This window comes from Scophthalmus maximus, chromosome 3 (genome assembly GCF_022379125.1).
Source record: "Scophthalmus maximus strain ysfricsl-2021 chromosome 3, ASM2237912v1, whole genome shotgun sequence".
Taxonomy (NCBI): Eukaryota; Metazoa; Chordata; class Actinopteri; order Pleuronectiformes; family Scophthalmidae; genus Scophthalmus; species Scophthalmus maximus.
Genome location: NC_061517.1, coordinates 7122727 through 7148254, shown reverse-complemented (window position 1 = coordinate 7148254; position 25528 = coordinate 7122727). Strand labels below are relative to the sequence as shown.

Below are 25528 nucleotides of genomic sequence, written 5' to 3'. Positions count from 1 at the left end.
TAGTTATATTGTTGGGCCTTGAAAGAGTTATGAGCTCTACTGAGTGACATTCTAGTTGTATAAGTTATTCCATAATAATCGTGTATTTAAAAATAAATAAAACCTGATGTGGCAGTCAAAGGAGAAAGAGTCAGAATTATGCTTCTCTATATGGTGATCAAAACACCAAAACGTTTATTGCAAATAAAATACAGTCTGGGCCATCAAACAACCTCCTACACAAAAACAATGAGAGAGAAAGAAAAGAAAAAAATTCAGGTACATTATACTTAACACGAGGCGATACTGAACTCCACTGAGTTGTAAATGACAATGATCCTTTTGCTTGTTTTTTATACATAACAATACAAAACTCCTAAGTGAGGCTGAATACATCCAGTCAGTCTTTCTCAAGCACCAAAAACTTGTAGATTTGTACTGTAAAAAAAAAAGAAAGGTAAATAGACTACAAAGTGATAACACTCATGTCCAGGACATCGTGCTGTATTTCATCAAAGATTTCTAAATGGTTTCTGTGGCACGACATACAGAAGGAGACTCTTTCCAAATGCCAATAAATAGCAACAGTCCAACTGATAAACAGTACAAATTCTGAGTTCCGTGTTAAACTAATCATAAGGAAAATATCACCAATTCCCCTTTTTAATTACTAGGGACTAAAACTAATTTCAGCTTAATTGCTTCAATTTTGACCTTTGTTGTTTGGATCCGTCTTTTGTGGATCACCCAGCTTAAGGTGTGATAGTAAATTGCTGAATTTTAACTATAAATTCTGACATTTCTCTAAGAATTCAGACTTTTTCATAAAAATGTAGCTTACCTCTTAGAACTCAGTCATACAAGACATTAGAAGTGTGAAGGAGACTTAGCCGAACTGATAAAAAAAAAAAAATGCAGACTGTCGGCACCGGCAGTTAATTTATCAAGTCACTACAATGAGTTTCAGCTCCCAAAAGTGAAGTAGAGATGAGTCATCCATCTGATTTACAGTTTAATGTGTCGACAGTGAACAGAAGCTGCTTTCTGTTACGTATTAATACTAAAATATTGTCATGCAAAACTCATCTTTGAATAGACGTCTTCCTGACATAAGGAGAAAAACAAAAAGGGAGATGGTGTCTTTGCTAGGAAAACTTAAGGCCTCCTTAATTTTGGGGCAGCAGTTGATGAATATTTTTATTGTTGATTAATTTTAATCTGATGACAAATTGTTTGGCATAATTAATATCTCATTTTGTTCAAGAACACAAAATAATTTCCTTGCAATTACATAAAAACAGAAAGGCCTCACTGTGGAAAAGCTCTAACCAGGGAATGTTTGGATGAAATATAACTTTTCAGATCAATCAAGTAGAAAAGCAGCAGTCATTTTAATAGTTGCTTATGAAAAAAAAAACAAGCTTGTTCAAATCCAGATCAGATACGTCAGTCTGAGGATGCTGTTGAGAGATTCCCTTAACCTCCCGCGTCCCTCTCACACAGAGAACGATGAGGAGGCTACAGGGCCCCTCCCCTTGCTTCATCAGAAAACGAGGAGGTTCAGTCTGCCTCCTCCTCCCACAGGCCTGAACGTTAAGACTAAACCCGTTAAACTTTCAGACTCTGAATAACCAGAAGTCATGAAGAAGTTGAGCTTGAGGAAACAGCTGTTGTCCATTTTAACTTCAAATTATCCACAAGGAGTTCACCGCTCTGAACCGTCTGACAGGCACATTGTTACTCAGTCTGGACAAACGAACAACATTTGAATGTTTCCATTCAGTGTGCTCTATGTTATCTCATAAAATGGAATGAAGATGGACACAATGATCCATGTGATGGATAAAATCTCTGCAGTATTTTTCTTTTTACTCCTAAAGGCTAAATGTTTTATTCTATTTTTCTTAATGTCGTCAAATCCCATCCCACATGTGGATTAAACTGCTGCTTAAAAAATAATCCCTAATCCCTCCCTGATAAAAACTACAGGAAGCAGCTTTTTTACCTCTGACAAGGAGGTCATGCTTTTTTACCCTCATCTGTTTGTACATCAGCAGGATTACGCAAAAAACACTAAACAGATTTCCACGAAACCTGGAAGGATGGGACTTGAGCCAATAAAGAACCCATTACTTCTGAACTTACTGACTTAAAAAATAATAATAAAGAGCACAACAACAGAAGCAGCTTGTCAATGACAATGAGACCTGCAGCTGCTGCAGCAAACAACTAAACATGATCACAGCACGACGCCATATTAGCACCTCAGGCCTGATCAGAGGTGAAATTTATTTCCTGGTAAAGCAGCTGATTCACGCGTACGCTCAGTATTTACACATGTCCATATAAATACACCATGGCTTTGACAAATGGAGAAAAAACTGAATACAATTAAAACTAAACTGGATTTTTCATCTTAAAATTCTGGCCTTTGACGCAAAAAAGTTTAACTGAGAAAAACTATAACAACAGAAAACACAGATGTGAGAAAGTAGAAGGCATAGTGAAGAGCAGCACAGCAACAAATACACCCGGGGGAAAAAAAAAAAAGAAGTGTGATCTTTTTTTCTTCTTCTTCTTTTGAGGCTGTGAAAAGACAAAACCAAGCGCTCTGCATGTTTCCTGGTCTATCTGAGCCGACAGGCTGCAAACACACGAGATCACACACAGATCTGATGATGCTGAGACAGAGAGGAGTCATGGCAGGCACCGACTCTCTGCTGTTGTTACGTGACAACCTTTAATTAGAAACACCACCACCGGTCGCACGACAGCAGCCGTTACCACGGAGACCAGCGGCCGCTCCCATGGCTTTTAAAGGACAAACACGTTGGCGACATGAGCTCCATCTCCCCAGGAAGCTAGAGAGGCAGGAGGGGGGAGGGGCTTCAGTGAAATGTGGTGGCGGGCGGCAGCAGGCTGGATGACGGTGGGTGCGGGGCGGGGCAGACAGTGATGGAGGCTATTGGTCTTTCTTCTCTGATTCTGACGACTCCTCTTTAGCACCTTCCTCCTCAGGTGGGGTCTCCTCGTACCTGGAAGAGGAGGGTTAGTGTGATTAACCTCATCAATCAGCAAAGATGATTGACTTTTTTCCATTAATGATAAAATCTATTGAAAAGTTTTTCTGTCTCACCCACCTTGACCATTAATGTTCAAGCCTCAATTTCATAAGGGTCATAGGGGTTTGATAATGACATTTTAGGAATCATTGACAATTTTTTAAAATTGTATATCATATTAGAATTTTTTCACTCCCTAATATCTGAAAAAAAAAAAGGTGAAGGAGTCCAGGTTGGTCGGCCTCGACTCCCAAAAATTTTATGGACATATTTCACACGAAACTTTAAAATAAAACGTTTTCGACACTATTAGACATTTTAAAGTATTTATTAATAACAAGAAAATTGTGTTTGTATCAACAAGGTCAAACTTTATAAACTGATTAAGTTTTCCTGGTGACAGAGCGACAGATGACCAGACTGAGAGATGGACGGATGATGACGACACTAATCTGGTTGATGGGCTCTTTACCTGCCCAGGTGAGACTGGAAGGGGAGAGTAAAGAGAGAGGGGGGGTGACCTCTACATGGAGGTTGGCTGTAACCGGCGGCGGCGGGGGGAGGAGCCTGTCGCCGCAGAGACGGCATCCATGGAGCTAGCAAGGCTGGCAGGCGAGCCGCTGACGGTTGGGTAGGAAGTGAGTCTGGGAGAGCCAGGGAGAACCTCCTCTGACGACTCATAGCTAACCACAGGGGCAGGCAGGTGGGGTGGGGGAAAGAATGTACGGGTGAGGAGAAAGTTTAAAACAAGGTTGATATGGAAAAGAAAGGTGATGAAAGAGAAAGAGAGGATGAAAAGACAAGAGAGAAAGAAAATGTGTTAAGTTTTTAATCTTAAGTTCTAAAGTTAAAAACTATGACAGCTCCGCTGCTGAAATCAGGGAGAGAAGTGGGGGACGGAGGAAAGGAGTGGGAGAAGGTGATGACGGAGCAACGGGAGAAAACCAGGAAAAGAAGAGGAAGTAGGAAGAGAAGGAGAAGTGATGGAGGTGTTGAAAGGGAACGCAAGTGTCTGTCAATCGAAGACGTCGAAGAGGAGGAGACAGATGGACAAGGAAGTCCACAAACTGAACGTTACGAACTACCCAAAACTACCCAAACTGTGATGATGCAACATTTATCGAGCTTGTTTACTACACGAAAAAAGATGTTTTGTCTTATAAGGTCGCTGCAGTTGCTAATTTTCATTGGACGGATATTCAATCGATCTTATAGGCTGAAACTATTTTGGAACGGTCTCCCCCTTTTCTTTGTTTGCATGTCCTGCACCTGACGTTGTAGTTACATGTAGAAAAGCATGTTCGCTTAAAAGAAAGAGGATAGAAAGTGTACAAACAGAAAGCATTGTTTCCAACTTTCTGATGAATCATGTGACATTCGCTTCTGTCAAGGTGGAAAAAAAAATCTGAGCTCAAAATCAGGACATTTCATCTAAATCACTTTATTATATGCTTCTCATTTTAAAAATTGCCAAAAATAACCTGTGTGCATACAAACCAAACCACAAAAAAATCATTAATGAGATGACTAACATGACTAACGGGATGTTGCCATGGTTACTCACCTGAACATCTCTGTGAGCTCTCCCTTGAGCAATGCTACGAGGACGGGGAAGCCGATACAGGCGGGGACCAGGTACAGCAGAGCGGGCTGCAGACAGACAGGTGAGCAGGTCAAAGACCCGTGAAACAGACGTTAAGAGATGTTTGAGACGTGTGTCCTGTAAAAACAGAGCTACGGAGGGAGCTGTCGTGGATATTGATTGGCTGCAGGGATCAGAGCAGATCATACCTGTGCGTGTTTGAAGGTGTGCATGACGAAGATGGTGAGGCCCAGTCCAAAGATGTAGGCCAGGAAGCTGGAGTAGAAATACGTCCTGCTGTTCTTCTTTAAGCTGCAGGCAGAGGGACAGTCTTACTAAAACTTTACGAAACAACTCAGTAAAGTAAAGACGGACACTGACATCTGGTTGCACTTCACATTATGGCCAGAAGAAGAAGAGAACAGGCGAAGTTACCTGACGTCGAAGCGCAGCAACAGGGCGATGAAGATACCTGGGATGACGATGTCACCAAGACCAAGCATGGCAAAGTTACTGGCATCAAGACCTTTCTCCAACAGGTCCTGAGGAAACACCACTGGAGGGGGAGGGAAGAAGGAGGGGCAGTGAAACCACACCATTGTTTCACGAAATACTACTTATTATCGACACTTCAACTTTACTCTCCAAATGCAAAATGGGAAAATAAAATAATTAATTCTTTAATTTAATTTTTTTCTCATGGCCCTGAAACTCTTCCTTAGAAATGTGTGAATTTACAGAGGAGGTAAAAACATTACAACTTGTACAAAACATCAGTCTCACATACTCACGTTTGATTGGTGCTTCAAAGGACCTGGCAACCGTCACCATGACGTTGGTACCAAACACCTGGAGAGAAACGTTGTTTAAATTCTCAGCTAACATCTCAGTTTCTGAGAGTCTGACCTCTGAAGGTAATCCAACGAAAAAAAAACAACTTTATTAATAATAACAGTCACAAACAAGTTTGTGTTCAAATCTGTTTTTTTCCACAGCGACACAAGAACAATGTTACTTAAGTTCATGTAGTGACATGTAGAGTTTTTAATTGATGAGTAATTATAAATCATCTCACCCAGAACACGTCGTAGACGAACAGCCCTCCCAGCAGGATGCAGCCGGTACTGACGTTGTTCAGGTGGAGCAGCTCCACGCCATTCAGGGCGAAGGCAAGGCCAAAGAGGTTATTGGCTATCCAGTGCTGTGACGTCACACAAAACACAGACAGGTTATTGGCCACACAGTGCTGTGATGTCACTCTCCAGATAGTGGTTTTCCTTCTGTGATGGGACACTCATCCCTATCTCTAACCTTTGACCTCTCAGACGTTACCTTTTTAAGCAGGTACCAGACTCCAACCACGCTGCTGATGACCAGACACACCAGGTTCTTGGTGTCAAACTCATAGTTGACTATTTCTGCAGAGGGAACAGAGAGAGAAATGAGTTTGAATTTTCTTGGTCAGATTGAAATATCATATAAACAACTATACTGTTAGATTTCTCTCTGCAGCTTCCCTCTAAAGGTTTGTGTGTAGTGTTGCCTCCAGATTCTGCCACCTTCATCACACAGAGATTGCTTAATTCATTCATGTTTTTAGGTTCCCTTTTGGCATCAAATTCAATCTGAAGTTGTCAAGATAGACTTTTCTGCTTTTCACTGTAGCGTCATTAATCCACCTCCCTGTCAGTTGACTCTCCTCTCATCACATGATAAAACTCTGCCAATTTGATGTGACACGTTCAGTTCTGCAGTGGAAAGCTTCAAACTATCTCAAAATCTGGACAAATAAGACTGAAACTATCAGCAGGAAGAGATTCCTCTAGATCAGTGATGTCCAGTCTGCTAGATGGGAAATAAACCAGGCGACGACTAAAGGTAAAAAGAAGAGAAAATAAATCTTTAACACAAGGAGGGTCACGAGCAAAGGAGAGGTTTTTGAGGAACTGCGATGTTTTACAGTTTTTCTCGACTGCTTAAACACATGCTTGTCCACTCTTTGGTAACACTTGAGATTCCCTGTTGGAATACAGTGTATTGTACAGTTCCAGTCCAGAAATTTAGACATTTAGCAGTTGAATCAATAAAGTTCTCCTTGTGTGAGATTTGTGTTAACTGTTTTTAAAGAAGGTCTAAAACATGTGTTTAACCCAATGAGAACATGTTATAGAAGACCTCTGCTGTGCTAAGAAGATGACAATAATGACGATCAGGTGGATCACAGTTTCATTTAGCTTGATTTGGAAATCTAGAAAAACTTCGTCTCACCTTCTTTGGACTCTCCGGAGCCCTGAGTGAAGAGCAGCTGAAACTGTTTGTTTGGGAACGAATCTGGAAAGATTCTGGACATCAGAGGACTGCGAGACACAAACGGGGGAGAAAGTAAGAATCATTGCCAACAAACACAACACAAGCCAAAGGGCTTGTTTTATTCAAACTCTTAATATTTCACAACGCACATGTGGTGCAACTGTGTGTGTCTCTTCACCTCATAGTGTGAGACATAGCCAGGACGCCCAGCGCGAAGAAGTAGACGGACAGCAGCAGGTTGATGTACTCTTGAGAAAATACCTGCATCGAAGAACATGTCCAAAAATGTAAAAGTGTGCGAGGCGGAGAAAGGTATCCAGACGCCACATAAAGAGTGGAAGTTCGTAACATTCCGAGGAAACCCCGAGTTACCTTGAAAAATAGGTAGAGTCCAAACAGGGTGCAGCTGGCGATGATGGGAAACCTCGCCGCGTCGCGACTGGTGATGGTTTCTGGCATATCCGCTGCATTCTGGGAGAGTAACAGAGAAGGAAGATAAATGCAGTTTTTAAAAAGCAGAAGAGGTTAACACAAAACACATTTCAAGTTTGTTTAAATAAGAAAAACACTTTCGAAACAGAAACTAATTTAGTTCACAAGAACATGAAACTTCCACCAGCAGCTTAAGCTTCATGTGATTAGTGAAGAGTCAAGAACTTCATGAAGATCTGTAACATTTACTGTAATACTAGTTGTTAAAAAATAATTGTGTTTATTACAGAGACTCTGCAGGTTCACCAGTTGAAACTTAAATGTGACATTATGCTCATATTCAGGTTCATACTTTTAATTTGGGTTACCACTTGAGAATGTTAACATGCTCTAATGTTCACAAAAGAAAAATTCAATACCAATATTTTCACCCGTCGGTTTGTTTGTATGTTTCTCTGTCGGCAGGATGACGCAAAAAATACTTAACTAATTTTAACAAACTTGGTGAAAGGATGGAATATGGTCCAAGAAAGAGCTCTTTTTTATCACTTTCTTTAACATGCAGATATCTTTTTGACATTTTCAATGATTTCCTCTAGAATAATTCTGGATCCTGATGAACAAAATCTGGTATATTTATCTATGAGTGTGTGCAATGTACAGCGACTTGATTGTGGCGAGGTGTGTTCAGCATCGCCCTCTCCTCAGTCATCCTTGCTAACACACAGGCCCTGATGAATAATAAGCTGGACAAGCTGCCAACAAACATCAAGTTTCTGTCACGAAACCAAAACACCTCACACACACCCGGCTCAAAGAACATAATTCCATTTCTGATCTTGAGCTGGAGGGATTAATCTACCCCACAGATCCCAACAACTATTGGTCTCTGCTGCATGCATATGCATATATATATATATATATATATATATATATATATTCATTCAGGGATATAAAGACGACGCCAACCTACCCACTGACACTACACCCAAATCTGAACTGCTGCTGTTACCACCGACAGACATGAAGTGACTGCAGCAGATTGACACACGTCCCTGAGAGAGAAGCCAGAGAGTCACCTCCTTCTATATTCTCCCCCATCTACTCCCACGAGAGAGAAAGTGGGACAGGACAGAGAGGGAGAGGAAAGGAGTTAAGGATGGAAAAGAAAGGGAGAGGAGGCAACATGATGGGAAAGAGAAGGAGGAAGAGGAGAAAGAGGAGGAAGAGGATCCCTGTGGCTGCACATAAAGGTGAGTGATAAAGCAGTTGACTTACATAAGAGTCTGTTTCTCAGGTAGTTGAAATAATTCAACAATTACAGTACTTTTAAATGAAATTATATCTACTTGGTGAGTTGAGCTGTTGTCTACAGTTTAGTTACATCAGGGTTTCTGCAGGTTTCCATTATTAATCTGGTGTAAGATCCATCTCCCGTCTACTGGTGAAACAGTGTGAAGGATATGGAGGAAAATGGGGGTCACACATTAAACATGAACATTCAACTGAACATGATTACACAGAACGAAGTGCAGTCGCGTGCGTGTGTGCGTGTGTGTGTGTGTGTGTGGATACACACTGGAACAACGCAGCATTATTGTGAGACTTGGGTTACACTCTCCTCCTCAGTGTTTTTAAGTTCAGCCAACTTTTCCCTCCTCGTTTTTATTGACTGATGTTTAGTTACTGGGTGTAAAGTCCAGAGTGTCTCCACTTTTAATGTTGGTGTGAATCTACGTGCTGAGTGGAGGTTGCTCGCCAGAGCCGCAGGAGTGAACGTTGTTGGTGAATAGTCGGTCGAACTGGGGCCGGACGTTGGTGACGCTCCCGATGTGAACACAGAATATTATGAGATGATGGCCGGTGTTTACTGTTTGACTTTTTAAAACGGGTCTGCAATTTCTGAACTCTCATAAGTTTTCTTTAAAACCCCCGTCAAAATTGTATTTGAAACAGTGTAAAGCCTTAAATTAAGATGATTGGATTTTGAAGACTTCTTCCGGACCTGCAGAAACCCTGTAAACGTTATGCGTTTCTGTTTCAGCTGAACTATTGCATGAACAAAATTCATCTAAAAGTCGACCATGCCTTCAGGCTGCAGATCTTCAGGAAAAAGGTAAAAATTGTCATGTGCCCTGACAGCGTGTCCTTGAGCAAAGCACTGGACGAACACCTCCTCACTCATCTCCATGACCAAAGCCCCGGTGTTAACACATTCACCGCCGTGTCAGTGCTGTAAACAAACTGCGTGCAGCATGTGGTGCTCTCGGACGCTCTCATACTCACTCTGAACCCAGAATGGCAATCATTTTCTCCGAGCTCCTATGGACAGACCGACAGAGAGAGAATGGGTGGACAGACAGATGTGCACAGACAGACAGGGAGAGAAAGGGAGGATCAGATCGGCAGCAAAGAGGACGACTGGGAGCAGGACCCGCAAAATACCCCACATCATCAATGCGGAACTTCAAGGACAAACTGTTTAAAGGTTCATGGTTCCTATGGATATTTTACCTTATTATAAAGTAAGATGGCTGATGGAGGAGAGAGAGAGAGAGAGAGAGAGAGAGAGAGAGAGAGAAAGGAAGACATGCAGCAGAGTTCAGGAGATGACGTCACAGAGTACCCTGTTCATCGCCCACATGACGTCACCCATGTGGGTGATGAACATACACTTCACCAAAGCCTCAGATCACTTTTTTCTCCCGTCCCAGTCTGATCTGAACAGTTTGTCCCCTTCACCTCACTGAGCTGCTGCTGCTGCTGCTGCTGCTGCAGAGGATGTGGGAGGGTTTTTTTGTTCTTCTCTTTTTTCCACCGTTACCTAAAGTGAACAGCTGCGCATGTCTGCAAACCCCACCACCAAAAAAAAAAAAAACAGGAGGACAGGAGTGCAAATAAATGGATCTCGTACACGTGTCGCTCTCTCGCGCTCACGTACACGCCAACACACCTGACGCTCGCGTGCTCGGCACCACGTCACCTCCGGTTATCACCTCCGGCAGGTGAGAGTCTCGTCGGCAGGTAAACAGCGGGATCACGAGTGTAAACAAACAGCTCAAGTGACCGTCGCCGGACAAAACCACAACCAACAAGTGTGAGCGCGACAAATCAACACAGAGCGCGACCGTGAACGCACCACAGGCCAAAAGGTGCGCAACAGGTGGAGACTTGTCAAAGCTAATTAGCAACTTCAAATAATGGAAACAGCCCTGACGACCCGTCTGGTTCATATCTGAACTGAATACTGATCAGTATTTATGTACGTTTGTTAATATATTTAACAACTAAGAGGGAATATTTAACGACAGTGTGTGTGTGTGTGTGTGTGTGTGTCAGTGTTATAAAGACATTTCTGACTCGTACAGATTCACCGGGCAAATCGTTAGCTAGCCGTTAGCCGAGCTCGCTAGCCGGCGGAAGGTAACGGCAGCTGGGCTGAGGTGAAACCTCAACACCGAGGTCCATTGGGGGGGGGGGGGCACCGCCGTAGGTTACCTTCGATTTGGAGCAGGTGACGGAGCGCAGGGCCCCGAAGAAGATGGGCAGGAGCGCCATGAACACCAGGCTGCCATATGCGAGCGCCGTGCCTTCCGCGGTGGCCACGAATTTGGCCGTAACGTTGAGCGCCTCGGTGCCGTTGGAGTCCGTGGCGTTCAGGGCTTCCAGGACAGCGGCGGCGGCGGCCTCCGGGGCCGAGGCCGGGACTGGTTCTGCCTCAGACATGGTTCTTTTTAGAGACGGACTTCAGGCGCAGAGCTGGGGCTGCGGAGGAGACGTAGAGACGGAAGGAGGTGGCGGCTGGAAGCTGCGTGTTTCTCATTCATCCACACAACCGCCGCTGCAGTTGGAGTCTGCTTAAGGCCACGTTTCCTAAAACAGTGAGCAGAGATGGGGCGGAAGAGAAGAGGGTTCACTCTGCTGCTGTTTTCGAGGACCGCAGACGTTATATTATATCATACACCATTCATTAAATTAAAACCTTTAATGTAAAACTACCTCTATTGTTTCCATTCATACAGTCCCCATAACTGTATGAACGTAATGTTTAGAATACAGCATTATGTATATGGATGTATTTTTGATTGAACATCAGTTTTTCACATGGAAACAGGAGTGGAAACAAAATATTTTCATAATTGTTTGATATAAACGTATATTATTTTAATCGTTTTGTTAACAAAACATCCGAAGATAGTGAATCATGTCACTAAATGTCTTCTTTTGTCCAACCAACCGTCCTAAAATGTCCCAAAGATGTATTTTTAATGTGCTACCAGGAAAAGCAGTAAACTTACATGAAAGAACCTTAAGCCATTGCACACAAAAAAGATGGCTTCACTGATTGTTAAAATAGTTTTAGGCCTTGTCGAATTTCCTGTTGATATTAAACATCTAATATGTACCAGAAATGTTTGTTTTGTACAAATGATAGATTTGATTTATTCTGAATAAAAGCAAAAATGTGTTTGTTGTATAAATATAATGTGCAAACTCACCCATGTATTTACAAAAAAAAATTATATGCAAAAGTGGAATAATGTTCTCTCTATACGCATTATCAATATTGCTAGTATACATATCTATACACAATATAAACACCTTAAATATATATATACTGAGTAAGGTCGAGTTAAATCACGGAAAATATCAAGATTAAAGTTTAACTTTTAAGATTATATTAAACTGCTAACGTTAGCATATATGACTCCCTCTACAAAATGCCTTGTGCAGATGAATTTATAATTTTTTACCATTACTCTTCCGTACCATAGCACATATCTCTTCACATTTCATTTTCACTTGTTATTCATTTTACGCAGTAACTTAAGATGGTGAAAACTAAGCTAGTAATCAGCCAACTTATTTATCAAGAGTAAAAGCAGATGATTTATTGTCTGTAAAGTAGCAAGGAATCAGGAAACACGGATGCAAGTCGTGACCCATCTTCGTAATAATAGACGATCTCTGCTGCGAGGAAGTGGCGCCTCTTCCTCGCTGACGGGTTTCTGTCCACCTGCAGAGCTGCAGTAGCGCCACCGTGAGGACGGGAAGATTAGAAAAAAATTGAATTACGGAGTAGAAATACTCCATTATAATTAAAAGTCCCGCCCCAAGTACAAAAGTTCCTTAATTCAAAATATAATTCAATAATCTTTCATCGATAGTTTCAGTTTAATTCACCTTGAATAGTAAGTTTTTTGAATGAAACATGTTTTGAGGCACGTTTGGTTTTTAAACGTGATATTTTTAATCGTGTGATATTTTTGCTTATTTCAAACACTCTTAATTCATTTCACAACTGGATTTTAAACCTTTGTCTCTTTTACTCATAGTACTTTCTGTTTTTGTGCGTATTTGGTTTCTTTGATTTTAAAAGCTTTTATTTTTGTAAAAAAAACAAAAAATACAGGCCACATGCAATAACTTTAACATAAAAACCGTTACTGAATATAATAATAACGATAAAAATTAATTTTCCAAATATTTACATCAGTTTCTGTACAGAGTCGAACAGACGACCGACAGACGCACAAGATGATGATTGAGAAATTACATCAGGGCTGCGATTGAAGAGTTTTTTTTCTTAGGAAGGTGAGTAGCAGTCATTATTAGAGCTGTTGAAGGAAAGAAGCTTCAACCAGGTTATGCCAGGTCACATCAGTCAGTTAAGAACCTTCCTAAGCAAAGTTAACTATTCAACCGCAGCCCAAAACAACTGCTTGACTCTGATCTCCCTCAATGATTAAAAATGATTCATCAACTGTTTTTCCGTCACAGAAGTTAAAAGGAGAATTCTGAGTTTTATTCCAACCCGGGTGTCGAGCAACGTTGTAAACAGCAAATGGACAAATCATATTAAGGTCCACTTTACTGACTCACAGTCGACATGGAAGAAAAATCTCAAAATTGACAAGAGCATGAAAAAAATATAGTTTTTTCCTATTACGCAGAAGTGACAGAGGAGCAGAGAGTGTGTTGAATGGGCATGCAACAGTCAGTGCTATGATAAGTGTTCATTATGTGTGATAATAAAATCCGGAGAGATCGAGGTAAAAAAACTGGGATTGTAAAATAAATACCAACGCCCCAAAAACACAATTTATCTCAACCAGATAATGAGATGATTAAACAGTCATCGTATGAAAACAGATCATATGTTTCCTGTTCGTGTGGCTGGTTTTCATCTCAGTCAGAGTTACTTTAGCCATATGAACCCCGGTGATTCTCGCTTCAGAGCAGACGATCACAGGAGGCAGTGGACGACCGCGGAGAAGATGAGGAGGATTGTGATGGGCGTGGCCTGAAGGAGAAGGGCGGGGCTCTTTAGCATCACCTCCACAGGGTAGTTTTCGCTCACCTCCATCACCTGGTGGAGAGAAGCAACAGAGTCAAACAGTTTGCAGTGTAAAATGAAAGAAGACAAAGTATGAGGGCAAGCCTCCACGACCGTAAAAGAATCAGATCATAAACTAAAAATAAAGACTATCAATGACTATACAAAGATGGACGACGCATCACCACTTCCTCCCTTTCTACAAAACTGAAGCTAAAATATACAGTAGTGAAATATATAGTAGTGATTGCAGTGGAACTGCTGTAAGTCCCTCACATTTTTTTTTATCATCAAATAACTAATTAAAACCCAATTCATCAGAAACATTAAAACCTGAACAAGCATCAGTTTGATAAGATCTACCTACAATGACAGAAACCATCTTTGGAATTTATATGACGTGTACTCTGATTTTTTAGTTTGGTCAATGTTCCAACACGAAGGCTCATGACCTGTACTGTAGCCTGCCACCAGGGGGCGATCCAGGGGATTTGGCTCTACTTTTGGGAGCCACAATGTCGTCCAAATGAACCCTGCGCACAAGCATAGCTGGAGACCGGGTATTGTTTTCACCCCTACAATATACAAACCTATCGTTTGAAAATAATGAAATAAAAAGAATCCTTTGTGTAAGAAATCCGAAAGACAAACGTACCTTTGTCCTGCTCAGTTTGAGCTCCTTGCCAAAGTTGTAGACCTTCGCGGAGAAAGGAGTAATCTCCTTCAGGAAAGCTTTCCCATGCACCACGATCCTGACAGAGAAGAAAAAACACACACACACACACACACACACACACACACACACACACACACACACACACACACACACACACACACACACACACACACACACACACACACACACACACACACACACACACACACACACACACACACACACACACACACACACACACACACACACAGATTAAACCTGACACCTGCTCAAATTATTAAGCTACAACTTCCAGAAACATTTTCTTTTTCTTCTAAATGTTTCTTACTTTACACAAACACATGCACACACACACACCTTTCAAAAGGACAGTTGGTTCCTGTATTGACGGTGGTGTCCACTTTGTCTCCGATCAGCCAGGAGAACTTTGAGTTGGTGAACAGTCTGATATTTTTCTTGTCGCTTCGGGTCATGTAGCCGCAGCCGGCGTGGAAATCTCCCAGGAACATCACATTCTGCACACACACACACACACACACACACACACACACACACACACACACACACACACACACACACACACACACACACACACACACACACACACACACACACACACACACACACACACACACACACACACACACACACACACACACACACACACACACACACACACACACACACACACACACACACACACAGTCCGAAACTTTCCTGCAAGGAAATTTGTAATTTGTTTTCCACAGCTACTCAGTGGAATCCCGTATCCTCACCGCGTTGTTCCACTTCTTGCTGACTTTCTCAAAGACGTCATACAGCTGGTCAATCTCCTGGACGGCCTGTGTGGGCTCCGTATGGAGAGCAACCAAGGCAAACTTCTTGATTGCTGCAGGACAGGAAGGAGGGAAGAAAAAAGGAAGGTAAACAAGAACATGAGGGAGGAAGAATAAGGGGAGGAATTTGGTAGAGATGAATCACTTTATATCAGATGTCATGACACTCTGTGTTTCTGTAACTGCTGGTCAATGAGCTGGTTTAGATGTAAAGATAAATTCTTTGAGAACAGCGACGTGTTTTGTGTCCACTGACCGGTATTCTCGCTTTGGAACTGAACGGCAAACGGTTCTCTGACGAAGGTTCGCGGTTTGCTCTCGTACTGATAACGGTCCGTCACATTCACCGTCTGTGTCCTGTTTGGACAAGACGAGAGGTTCAAAAGAAAGACGGGTCAACATGGTGAATATTTAACAGGTTATATGTCACAGTCTGAACTGAAGACGATCCGGGTTAAAGACTGTATATAAAAAATGGACCACGTGTCTCCACTTCCTCCCGTGAAGTCGATGTGGGAGAAACGTGAGTGAAAGCAGAAGCAACAGGCAGAAGCTTCACATGATGCTCGTGTTGTTCATTTAACTAAAATGTGAGCTGCACTTTGTTTAAGTCCGGTTGTTTTAAACGGTGTCTATCACCTTGTCTACATGTAAGAATGGATGGGAAGCAGAAACCATTGTGTGCTGTATTATTAAACGTCTATTCCTTGACTGTCTGGTCACCATGATGGATCACCCACGCCGTGACTCACCTGTAGATGAAAACATACTGCTGCATATCATCCGGAGAATTTCCCAGACCTTTACTGGACACTGACTTGTAATTGTAGCCATCATACCTCAACACACAAAGAGAAAAATGTTACTAAAAATACAGCAGAGACACAGGAGATAATGCAGCAAAACATCACACTGTGCAAGTGTGGAGAAAGTTTGATTAGTTTAGTATGATTGATTTAAACTTATTATTATGTAATTATCACTGAGGTCTTCAGGAGCTCTCCGTTCACACTCACAATTCAACACATTCACTATCTGGATGAAACTAGAGTCTGATCTGAACAGCGTCAGTGGAGAACTTTGGCTTAAGATCCTTGTTTATGCTCAACTCAGCAAAGGTTTACAAGCGGTAATAAGTGTGTTTTTCACTCCCACTTTATTCATTTTTAATCAGAATGTGGGGTTTGAAAAAAGTGATGAGCTGTCCTCGCAAATATTCACGCCACCAGTGGAAGAAATTTCCTGAATCAAGGCATTCATTTACAGTATATATATATATTAATTTTTTTATACTCAAGAAATAAACGGTGAACTATGAATGTATAGGGTTAGGGTTGGCCGATAAAAATTGGCTGATTCAAGCCTTTCACAGACAGTATCAACATTTATGTTTTCAGATATGAATACTCATTTTACAGGATAAAAAAAAAGGGTGAAAAGATGTGCATTTGTGTTTTTATGTATTAAAAAACAATTGATTTCCTCAAGTCAGGTTCTATTTATTTGGTTGTATTTGTGTTTTATTTTAATAAACTTTATGGTTAAACTGTACAATATCAAGGCTCAATTACATGTCTCTGTCACATGTGTTTGATTATGACATCTTTGAATCATTGCCAATTTATTATTCTTTTTAATATACGGAAATTTTTACGTCCCTCTATCTGTATCAGCCCCCAAAATCCATATATGTCAGGCTCTTCATAAATTAAGTACATTACACTGATAAAACTTATGTACTTTTACTAAAATATGAATTTTTTGGTCTTCCACCACTATACCAGCCCACAGTATTCTCCCAATATAGCCCCTGAAAAGGATCGGTTTTACAGAAAGATTCCCACAGATCAACACATGCACAAATCAGACAATTCACAAATAATATTCAAGGTATCATGTTTTCTTCCCATGTAAAGTGGAGAATATTCCCAGTGAGACCAATAACAGACATGCATTTGTATGCAAGAGCAGCGCTGCACAAGACTATAACTAATTATGAGCAGACCGGACAGCAACCACCACAGAATGTAATTTAATTATCCAGCGACAATTTGAGACATCACCAGAGAAAAGCTGCTGCCTGCTGGGCAAAGGAAAACCTTTTTCAAGTAATTTCATTGAGGTTAAATTTGGCAATGTAAAAGGTGGAGGCCTATCAGTAATATTTATCTGATTAGGGGATTACTTGCATTAAAAACTGTACTCCAGTAAAAGTACATAAGAGTAGCCCAGGAAGATAAAATCAGTTATTATCGATAAACAGCATAAAACCTTTATATCACACCTCTTCTCAAAAGTCAGACTTTATCCACGAACCTCTATTAATTATAGGTCACCTTTAATCTCCTAACCATTTCTTAACTTAAGTGTTTTTGATCAGCTCTTAACCTGTCTGTTCAGTAATAATCTTTCTGATCCATTTAAGTCCAGGTTAACACTATTCAAACTGCATTCATCAAGGTATTGAACATTAATCGCCGTTTATTTCTGATCTATTTTGCTAGATTTTACTTGGAAAAAAATACTGCATCAGATTCCAGACTGACCAGTGTGTTGATCACAACAATTCAACGTTTGCGGGGTGGATTTGGTGTCCCACAGGGCTTAGTACTTGGTATACTACCATATGTATATATATTGAATAGTCTTAATCCACTGTTGCAAGTGTAAAGGTTAAATCACAGCAGCATTTAAAACAACATTTCACACTAAAAAATAAATGATGGATCGCAGCAAACAGCAGCTCAGCTCTGCTGGACAAAATAATTAGTGATCAACTTTAGTGAAATGTAACATTGCCGATCTTTGAGCGAAAGATGAGCTTGAGAGTCCAAGCTTCTCCTCGCGGTTGCTAACTAATGGTCACTGCCATTATATGATGTGAAAAAAAAAAATGTTTGTTTGGCATGGGTGCAACGATGTTCTGCTGAACCGATGAACAACATCGGACCACACAGATTTTACAGTAGGCCTATAACATTTTTGCCAAATGCATTAACGGAAATGTGCGTTAGTGAAATGTCATGCTCATTCAGTCTTAATAATGCGTTATTATTAAGACCAAACAAATACCCTCGGGTATAATAGGGTGTAACACTTTATTTTGGTGCATCTGCACAGCTGACTCTCAACAAGGCCAGTTCCAAAAGACGATCCTCTAGTTTCAGCCTCGAGACCGACGGCAGCTTATTCTGCCTTGTTTAGCACAAAGACTGGCAGAAAAACTGCGAAAAAAAAAACATGGTCCAAGGTTTAGCTGACAGTACAGGTAGAATGGAGCGGTGCCTACAGGTTGTTCATCACCACTCACTTCTGCTAAAACCAATATGTCTCCTTTTTACATTTCTACTTCTACACCTGTTCAAGAAAAAAACTTTCATGTAAATCAGATACAATGTAGAGCTGGAATAACAGTTTCCCTTTTTTTGTGCTAAGCTAGGCTAGTCATATTCAGTATCTCTGTTATTGATTTGTAACGCGGATCCTTCGTCTCTCATTGGGTGCTTATGTCAGTGTGAGATGCTTTGGTCAGTAGAAGACTAGCTACCCAAATTAAAGTGTTACCTGTTAGGTATCAGGATTAGTAAAGCGGGTAAATAAAAGTGATTGGGATGATTAATAATGATTAGATAATGTTCTACATAGAATCCACTGTACCTGGCAGATTCCCTGTTGGAGGCAGACAGACACAATGATCACCATATCGTATTAATGTACACAAGATCTGGTTACAGCGGTGTTAAGTGTTACTGTGTCTGTTCATTTATAAATCCTTCTGTTTCGAGGGTGAAGTTATGTCAACATCAAAATTGTGAAGAAAGAAGAAAAAACATGGGACACCACAAAAACATTTTGTACGTTCACCCATTCTCTTAAAAAACACTGGTTAGTCTGATAAATACTGACAGGTATGAAAAATGTTCACTTAAGATATGATGGAGCCCTGCGATGAACGCTGATTTATCATTGGTTTAAAGAGATCCAAGACTTAAAAAGAGGCAGCGTTAGCTCAGAAAGTAGAACAGGAAGTGCACTAATTTGAAGGTCGGTGGACTAACATCTGGCTTTTAGTCCATGGGACACACAAACCACTGACCACTGTATGAATGTGAATGAATGGGTTAATGTGGTTGAGTGTAAACCTCTTTGAGTGGTTGTTTCTAGAAAAGCGTGATATAAATGATTCACCATTTTTTGGGCTCATCAAAATTGTATAAATCAATAACATCCAGCAAACATACTGATAGAAAAATGCAAATTTGGGCAGAAATATGTAAAAGCAGTGTGAGAGTTTTTGTTTTCTCTTTAATAACCAGAACTATTGACTAGGTATTGATGAAGAATAATACAAAATTCAAAAAAATTACTTATAAACTATCAGCTATGAACCCTTGTTGCCAAGGCCTTAGTTTTGACATTAATTGTAAATGACAAGTTTTTTAATAATAAATAAAATAATTGTCGAATAATTGACCCTTTAAAATTGTTTCATTAATGCATAATAATTCAATGCGACTTCATATAAACTTTATACAAACAGTTATTAACAACGATATCCTTCCCACGGACTCACCACTGAACTGCTGCGAGGAGCAGAGGTTAGTGTGAGTGACCAGCTTCACAAGTTCTCACTTTACCTGTTGAGGGACGACAGCAGGGAGTTGATGGCTCGTCTGTCAGGATCTACCACGTTCTGCAGGAGGCAGATATCACAGCGATACACAATCTGTACACACGCAGACAGAAAGAAAGGAAGACAGACTTAGAGCACTTGATCACTGGTTCTTAGCACATTCACAACAAAAATGTTTGTCCTCAGATTTGATTTTATTTCCCTTCCACGCAGCCATTGCTTTTGTTTGTTTTAGATGAAAACCAGAGTAACACTTTATCCAAGTTCTAGGTATCAGTTGGAGCTGGTCATATTTTTAAGAGTAACCAATAAATTGAATGTAGTTACCAAGCTAATCGTGGACTGTATTGTAACACGTTACCAAATCCAGCTCCATGAGATCTGATATTTGCAGCTGATGTAGATCATCCCTCACAGTTCCTGTACAACTTCATCATAGAAACAGAAAATACACTACTGTGACTGTGCGAGAGTGTGTGTGACTGTGCGAGTGTGTCTGTGTGTGTGCGAGAGTGTGTGTGTGTGTGTGTGTGTGTGTGTGTGTGTGTGTGTGTGTGCGTCCTACCCGTGTCAAAGTGTGTACCAGTCTGTATTTTAAAGCTTTCTGGAAGTCGAACTTGTGCACGTTGTAGGAGCAGATCCTGAATCCTGACACCGTTTCTCTCCCGACCAAGAGGGTGAGGAAAGAGACGAGGACGAGGATGGGGAGATGAGATGAGTGCCAACTCATTATTGAACTGTGGAGAGGACAAAAGACACACAGTGTCATTAAAAGAACAAAATAACGTAGGGATTCTGATTCCAAACGCCGAAAAAAGCTTCACGCCGAGTTTGAATCAAAGGTTAAAAAATAAATAAATAGCAACTAATTGACAAAAGCTTGTGCAATAGGATTACATTCGCAAGACTCTGGCACCTTTATTTTGGTGGTCAAGGGCTGAAAGCTTTAGGACTATATCTCCACTCAGTCATGAAAATCCTGCTTTTTTTTATCCCTCAGATGGACGGACCACATTGTGAAATAAAACCAACACATGACAAATCTTTGGGTTGTTGCTCAGCGACACAAACGGGAACAGGCAGCGAGGTGGAGAAGTAACCGGAAAGAACGGACTGATTGAATCTCTTCTTCAGGTTCAGACACAGAGAGAGATCCTTTCAAGAAACGCCACAGGAGCAACACGACTCCAGCCGACAGAGGAAGGAAGTCAAACACAGCATGCAGGGAAGGAAAGACGTGACCGAGTCTCACGGCAGGAAATCTGCTGCCCGATTTTAAATATTAACTTTATTAGTCTTGTTCTGTGACTGTTGCTGAACATTAACTATCACTTACAGTAGCGATTCCTGCAATTTTGGAGGAGAGATAGCTGACTGATGTGCCACAGGTGGAGTGGTCGGACAGGTCTGACGGCGGAGGGTGAGTGTGTTCAGACCTGCTCGCAGAGCGGTGAGCAGCAGAGACTGAGAACCTGTTAACTATGACCCACAAATCCACGTCCGCCGTCTGAGAACTGCTAACATGGACTGAAACCTCAACATGTCCACATGAGGACGACACACAAGCACAGCAGAGTGCCGAAAAAAGTCCGATGTGACTGAAAGGCTCCTGCTAACAAGACCAGTGTGTGAATACCACAGCCCGATGAGTCTAATTCCTCTTTTTGAACACACACCATTTTATTTTGACTCTCACACACACACCCCGTCCTGCTGCCACAAGCACTCACTAGAGCACCAAAGGTGGATTGGTCCGCTGCTGAAAATAGTCCCCAACAAATGCACCATTTCCTCCACAGCTGTTTAAGGGAATCACGGAGCGGTGTTTAAAAAAATGCGTCTGCATCCTTGACATTTATACTGGTCATGTTTTTCTATACTTGTGTGTTCCGGTGGTCTCATGACTGATGGACTACGAAACCACAAGCAACCACAGACACAAACCTGATGAAGTCAAGCTGGTTGGAGAATGTTTGGTGAAGATGCGTTTTCATTTTTTTGAGTCCCATTTTTAACTCAGTTCCTCCAACATACGGTGAAAGTAGAGACAGAAACTCCCAAAACAAGGTCACAACATTCATCTACCATCTAATTCATATATTCAACTATTCAGCAGCCTACGACTTTGGTGAATCCATTTCAAGCACCAAAAAATCGTGCAAACAAGGTTTGTTTTTACAGGAGATTTGAAGAATTAAAGAAAAAATCTGACTTCAACCTTTCAGCATTTAGGCCAACTTATCTCTTAACACTTTGCTCTAGGACAAAAGGAGCCTCAGTAGACATAAAGCTGAGATTGTACTGGAAACTTTGACATGAATCACTTTGGCATCATGTTATATTCAAGTATCGCTAAAGGGGAATCAATGAAATAATGTAAAAGTGGAGAAAAATCTTAAACCTGAGGGTTAAAGCCCCCACTGGGCTGTGACTCCCTGTGCATCTTTTCTCAGAATTAGAGCTTTTTTGGGGTCATTTTTTAAACTAACCACAAACAACAGACCAGAGCGCTGCAGCCGTGCAGGCGGTGTGACATGCACACTGCAGTCATGTGCAGTAACATGCCGACAGGTGAAGAGCCAAAAGAGGAAGCTTCTACTGGGCTGACACCGACATAGACTGTAAATGATTCACGTGGTGGTCAGGTGGTTAGTTGCCGCACAGACAGGTGGTTGCCAGTCCAGCAGTGATTCAGATACAGTATGTGTGTCGGTCTCTTTCGGCCCCTCCCAGGCCCGGAGGCAGACGTGGGACCGGTTGGGCGACCTCTCTCTTCAAATCTTCAACACTCCCTCCACACAACAGTCTGACTTCTGCACACGACACAGCTAAACCACAACAGAATATGACGGCCAGTCTTTGCCAGAACCTTGAAATCACATCTGTTAGAGGCTGTTTGTTCAGAGGGACTGATGCGACTCGTTTTCAAGGCCGTAGCTTGTGGCAGTGTTTCTTTGAGCCGCATTTGATTTTTGAAGATCGGTGTTGTGGTAACACAGGAGATATAATTTTACCAAGCTGGTCTTGTCACCTGTCGTTACACCTCAGTTAACTTCTAGGAATTACATTCCTGACTATTCAAACAGCCTTTAAAACAGTGTCCTGTTATTGAAAAGAAAGAAGAAAAAACAGCCATTGTGGCTTAACAGTTTGATAATCGATGAATAGTTTTAGTCGTTTTCAAAAACAAATGACAAACATGACAGACTTTCTCCATTATCATTTTCAGTATGTTATCATGTTCTTTATGACAATGATTAATCCAGAAAATAACTGGTTGGTTAGTAAATAACAAAATCAAAGTTAGATGCAGCCTTTAGTTGTGACCAAAGAGCTGATGGTTTAAACCCTGGAGCCTTTTTTTCTGTTAGACGGGGCGTCTCAAACAAAACAATAAGAAAAGACAGTTTGGTGATGTGATGCAGCAGCGTGGGACAATGGGAGTTGTCGTCTTAATCGCAGTCAGCTTCTAATTGCATTACATTCATTTAGCTGATGCTTTTGTCCAAAGCGACTTACAATAAGTGCATTTAGTTGAGCGGTGGCGGCGGGCCCACCCCACACAGTGAGGGAGTAGCGAGCTGTTTGGCAGTAGACGAGCGTAGCGGACGAGCTTTTTCCTCTGATGAATTCAGATCCAGATACCTGACGACTTAAATCCTTCATCCGGGTTAAAACCACCAAGATCTAAAAGAAATAGTGTGTCGCAAAAAATGTGACTTCATACTGGATTAAAAAGTCAATTTTGAATCTTCTGTCCCGTCACAATAATTACATGATCAAATTATCGTACAATACATGAACTCGGTCATTGTCATTGACCTCTGTAACAGCCATTTTGTTTACACGCGGGTTTGTTGACATGAGAATGAATGTAAACAACATTCCAGCCAGTCGCGCTGCTTCTGTCCTCTCATCTGCTCCGTGTGGGAGGTCGGGTGTCCCCTCCGATCCCCCACGAGCAAGATGTTTCTCTACACCTTATGATTAAATTGTGCTTAACTATTGACTAACTTATTTGTAATTTTTATTTCACTTTAAGAGCAAAAATGAGTCATAAAAGAACATGATGCATCGTGATATATATATTTTCTCTTCCCCTGAGTTCCAGGCAGGGATGTGCAGTGACTCGCACGTGCAAAACAACCAGTAAGCCGCCTACAGGAACTGCAAGCTCACGTGATCCAGTACCCAAATATTTTTCTTAAGTTTATAATATCATTTATGGCAATATTTTCTGCGACAATATATCGTCCAACATCCAGTTGTTATTGTGAAAGGCCTGGATGCCACTGACCGTCGACCAAATGAAACGCACGGTTACCTTGATTAACACATATAGATTTCTACAGTTTTGTAATGTAAGACTCAACAACATCTCCCCGGCAGCAACATTGTCCAGCTCCTTCTGGGGGAATCTCAAGGCGTTCACAGATTCCCAGATGTACAATGTTCTGGGTCTACCCCCGTTTTACAGCCCCTTTATCCTCATCCTCATCCCAGCTGCTTCACACTCAGCTACAAACTGCCCCGGAGCATATCGAAGGTCACACTAATTCACAATTTGCGATTTCTCCCAAAGTTAACATCACTTTTTTTTTACCGCGTGTCCCATCACAACATCCTGTTTTAGTGGGAAACACATCACATTGAGAAGCAGCATGCTCACAAAGAGCAGGGTCACTGCAAGTTAAGAGCTCGACAAATGATGCTCGTGTTACACTTCAAACTATTTCATAAGTCCACCGGTGACCTGAATGTGTCATATTCACATATTGCAACAAGTTAATCTTTGACCAACGACGTTAACCTTCAAACTTCACAAATCACAGGAGTTCTATTATACTTATTCTATTATCTAAAACATTGGTTAAAGCTGCACTGGGGCATGACATGACAGGTTCTAGATGTTTATTTTCAGCCTCACACATTTTAGTATTAGTTTCTGCGAAACTTTGGAATAACTGAGAATTTACACTTTAAAAGGAAGTTTCTAAAACTCTCGACGTTACCAAAGATACAAAGGGTGAATATTGAAAGAACTGCGGACCGATTTGAACAACATCTTGAATACTTCCACTCATTAAAAGAAAACATGCGTTTTGAGATTGCAGATTTCACCTGGGGTAAACATGCAGTCGTTTTAACGAGGGTTTGGAAAAAGGACTTTCCATAGAGTCAATTTGTGACACTGTCGCCGAGGGATCGAGTGAGTTACGAGACTTGGGGGGACAGAGAGTTTAAAAGGGAATGAAGGTTTTCAAACCAACACTGTCACACACACACAAACACGGATACACGCCTTAATCCGGGCCACACGCTGACTGACACACTCGGGCGTCAAACCACTTCCTCAAACATTTCGAAGCACAGACCACATGAAGTGACCAGGACCAGGACCTGTTCCGCTCCTGGTCCTGGTCCTGGTCCTGTTGGTTTTCTTACCTGTCCAGATGAGCTGATGATTGACCGACTGTCTCTCAATCTTCAAACTCTGCTGAGTGTCTAGTCTCCTGCTTCTGCCGCTGCGATCACAGGGTGGAGGACTTCTGCCCCGCTCCCGTCGATCTACGCCCCGCCCACTCCGCTTCACCTTCATGGTGCTCCCAGGTTGGCCACGCCCACTGCAGCCCCTGCGGTTGTAGATAGATAGACGGATGGAGAGATATATGGATGGATAG

The 25528-nt window shown here is 41.5% G+C and overlaps 2 protein-coding genes across 6 annotated transcripts; both read right to left on the bottom strand.

Annotated features, from left to right (window-relative positions):
• Positions 1 to 136: 136 nt before the first annotated feature.
• hm13 (histocompatibility (minor) 13) lies at positions 137 to 11250 on the bottom strand. Of its 3 annotated transcripts, XM_035643814.2 has the most exons (12): positions 10864 to 11250; positions 9652 to 9687; positions 7306 to 7404; positions 7112 to 7194; positions 6892 to 6980; positions 5956 to 6041; positions 5699 to 5824; positions 5415 to 5472; positions 5059 to 5179; positions 4833 to 4935; positions 4606 to 4691; positions 137 to 3014 (listed from the first exon to the last, which is right to left on the bottom strand). In XM_035643814.2, the coding sequence occupies exons 1-12, from the start codon at positions 11089 to 11091 to the stop codon at positions 2942 to 2944; spliced, it is 1188 nt and encodes a 395-aa protein (XP_035499707.1). In that variant the 5' UTR covers positions 11092 to 11250; the 3' UTR covers positions 137 to 2941. The 3 variants fall into 3 exon arrangements, with proteins under 3 accessions (XP_035499707.1, XP_035499708.1, XP_047186629.1); XM_035643815.2 differs by lacking the exon at positions 9652 to 9687; XM_047330673.1 differs by lacking the exons at positions 137 to 3014; positions 9652 to 9687 and adding an exon at positions 3381 to 3724.
• Positions 11251 to 12592: 1342 nt separating this feature from the next.
• LOC118316228 (deoxyribonuclease gamma) lies at positions 12593 to 25449 on the bottom strand. Of its 3 annotated transcripts, none has more exons than XM_035643816.2 (10): positions 25293 to 25449; positions 20413 to 20584; positions 19852 to 19940; positions 18872 to 18883; positions 15967 to 16053; positions 15471 to 15571; positions 15155 to 15267; positions 14736 to 14893; positions 14358 to 14454; positions 12593 to 13735 (listed from the first exon to the last, which is right to left on the bottom strand). In XM_035643816.2, exons 2-10 carry the CDS (start codon positions 20575 to 20577, stop codon positions 13613 to 13615), a joined length of 945 nt encoding a protein of 314 aa, XP_035499709.1. In that variant the 5' UTR covers positions 20578 to 20584; positions 25293 to 25449; the 3' UTR covers positions 12593 to 13612. The 3 variants fall into 3 exon arrangements, with proteins under 3 accessions (XP_035499709.1, XP_035499710.1, XP_035499711.1); XM_035643817.2 differs by lacking the exon at positions 25293 to 25449 and adding an exon at positions 21184 to 21319; XM_035643818.2 differs by lacking the exon at positions 18872 to 18883.
• Between the last annotated feature and the right edge of the window lie 79 nt (positions 25450 to 25528).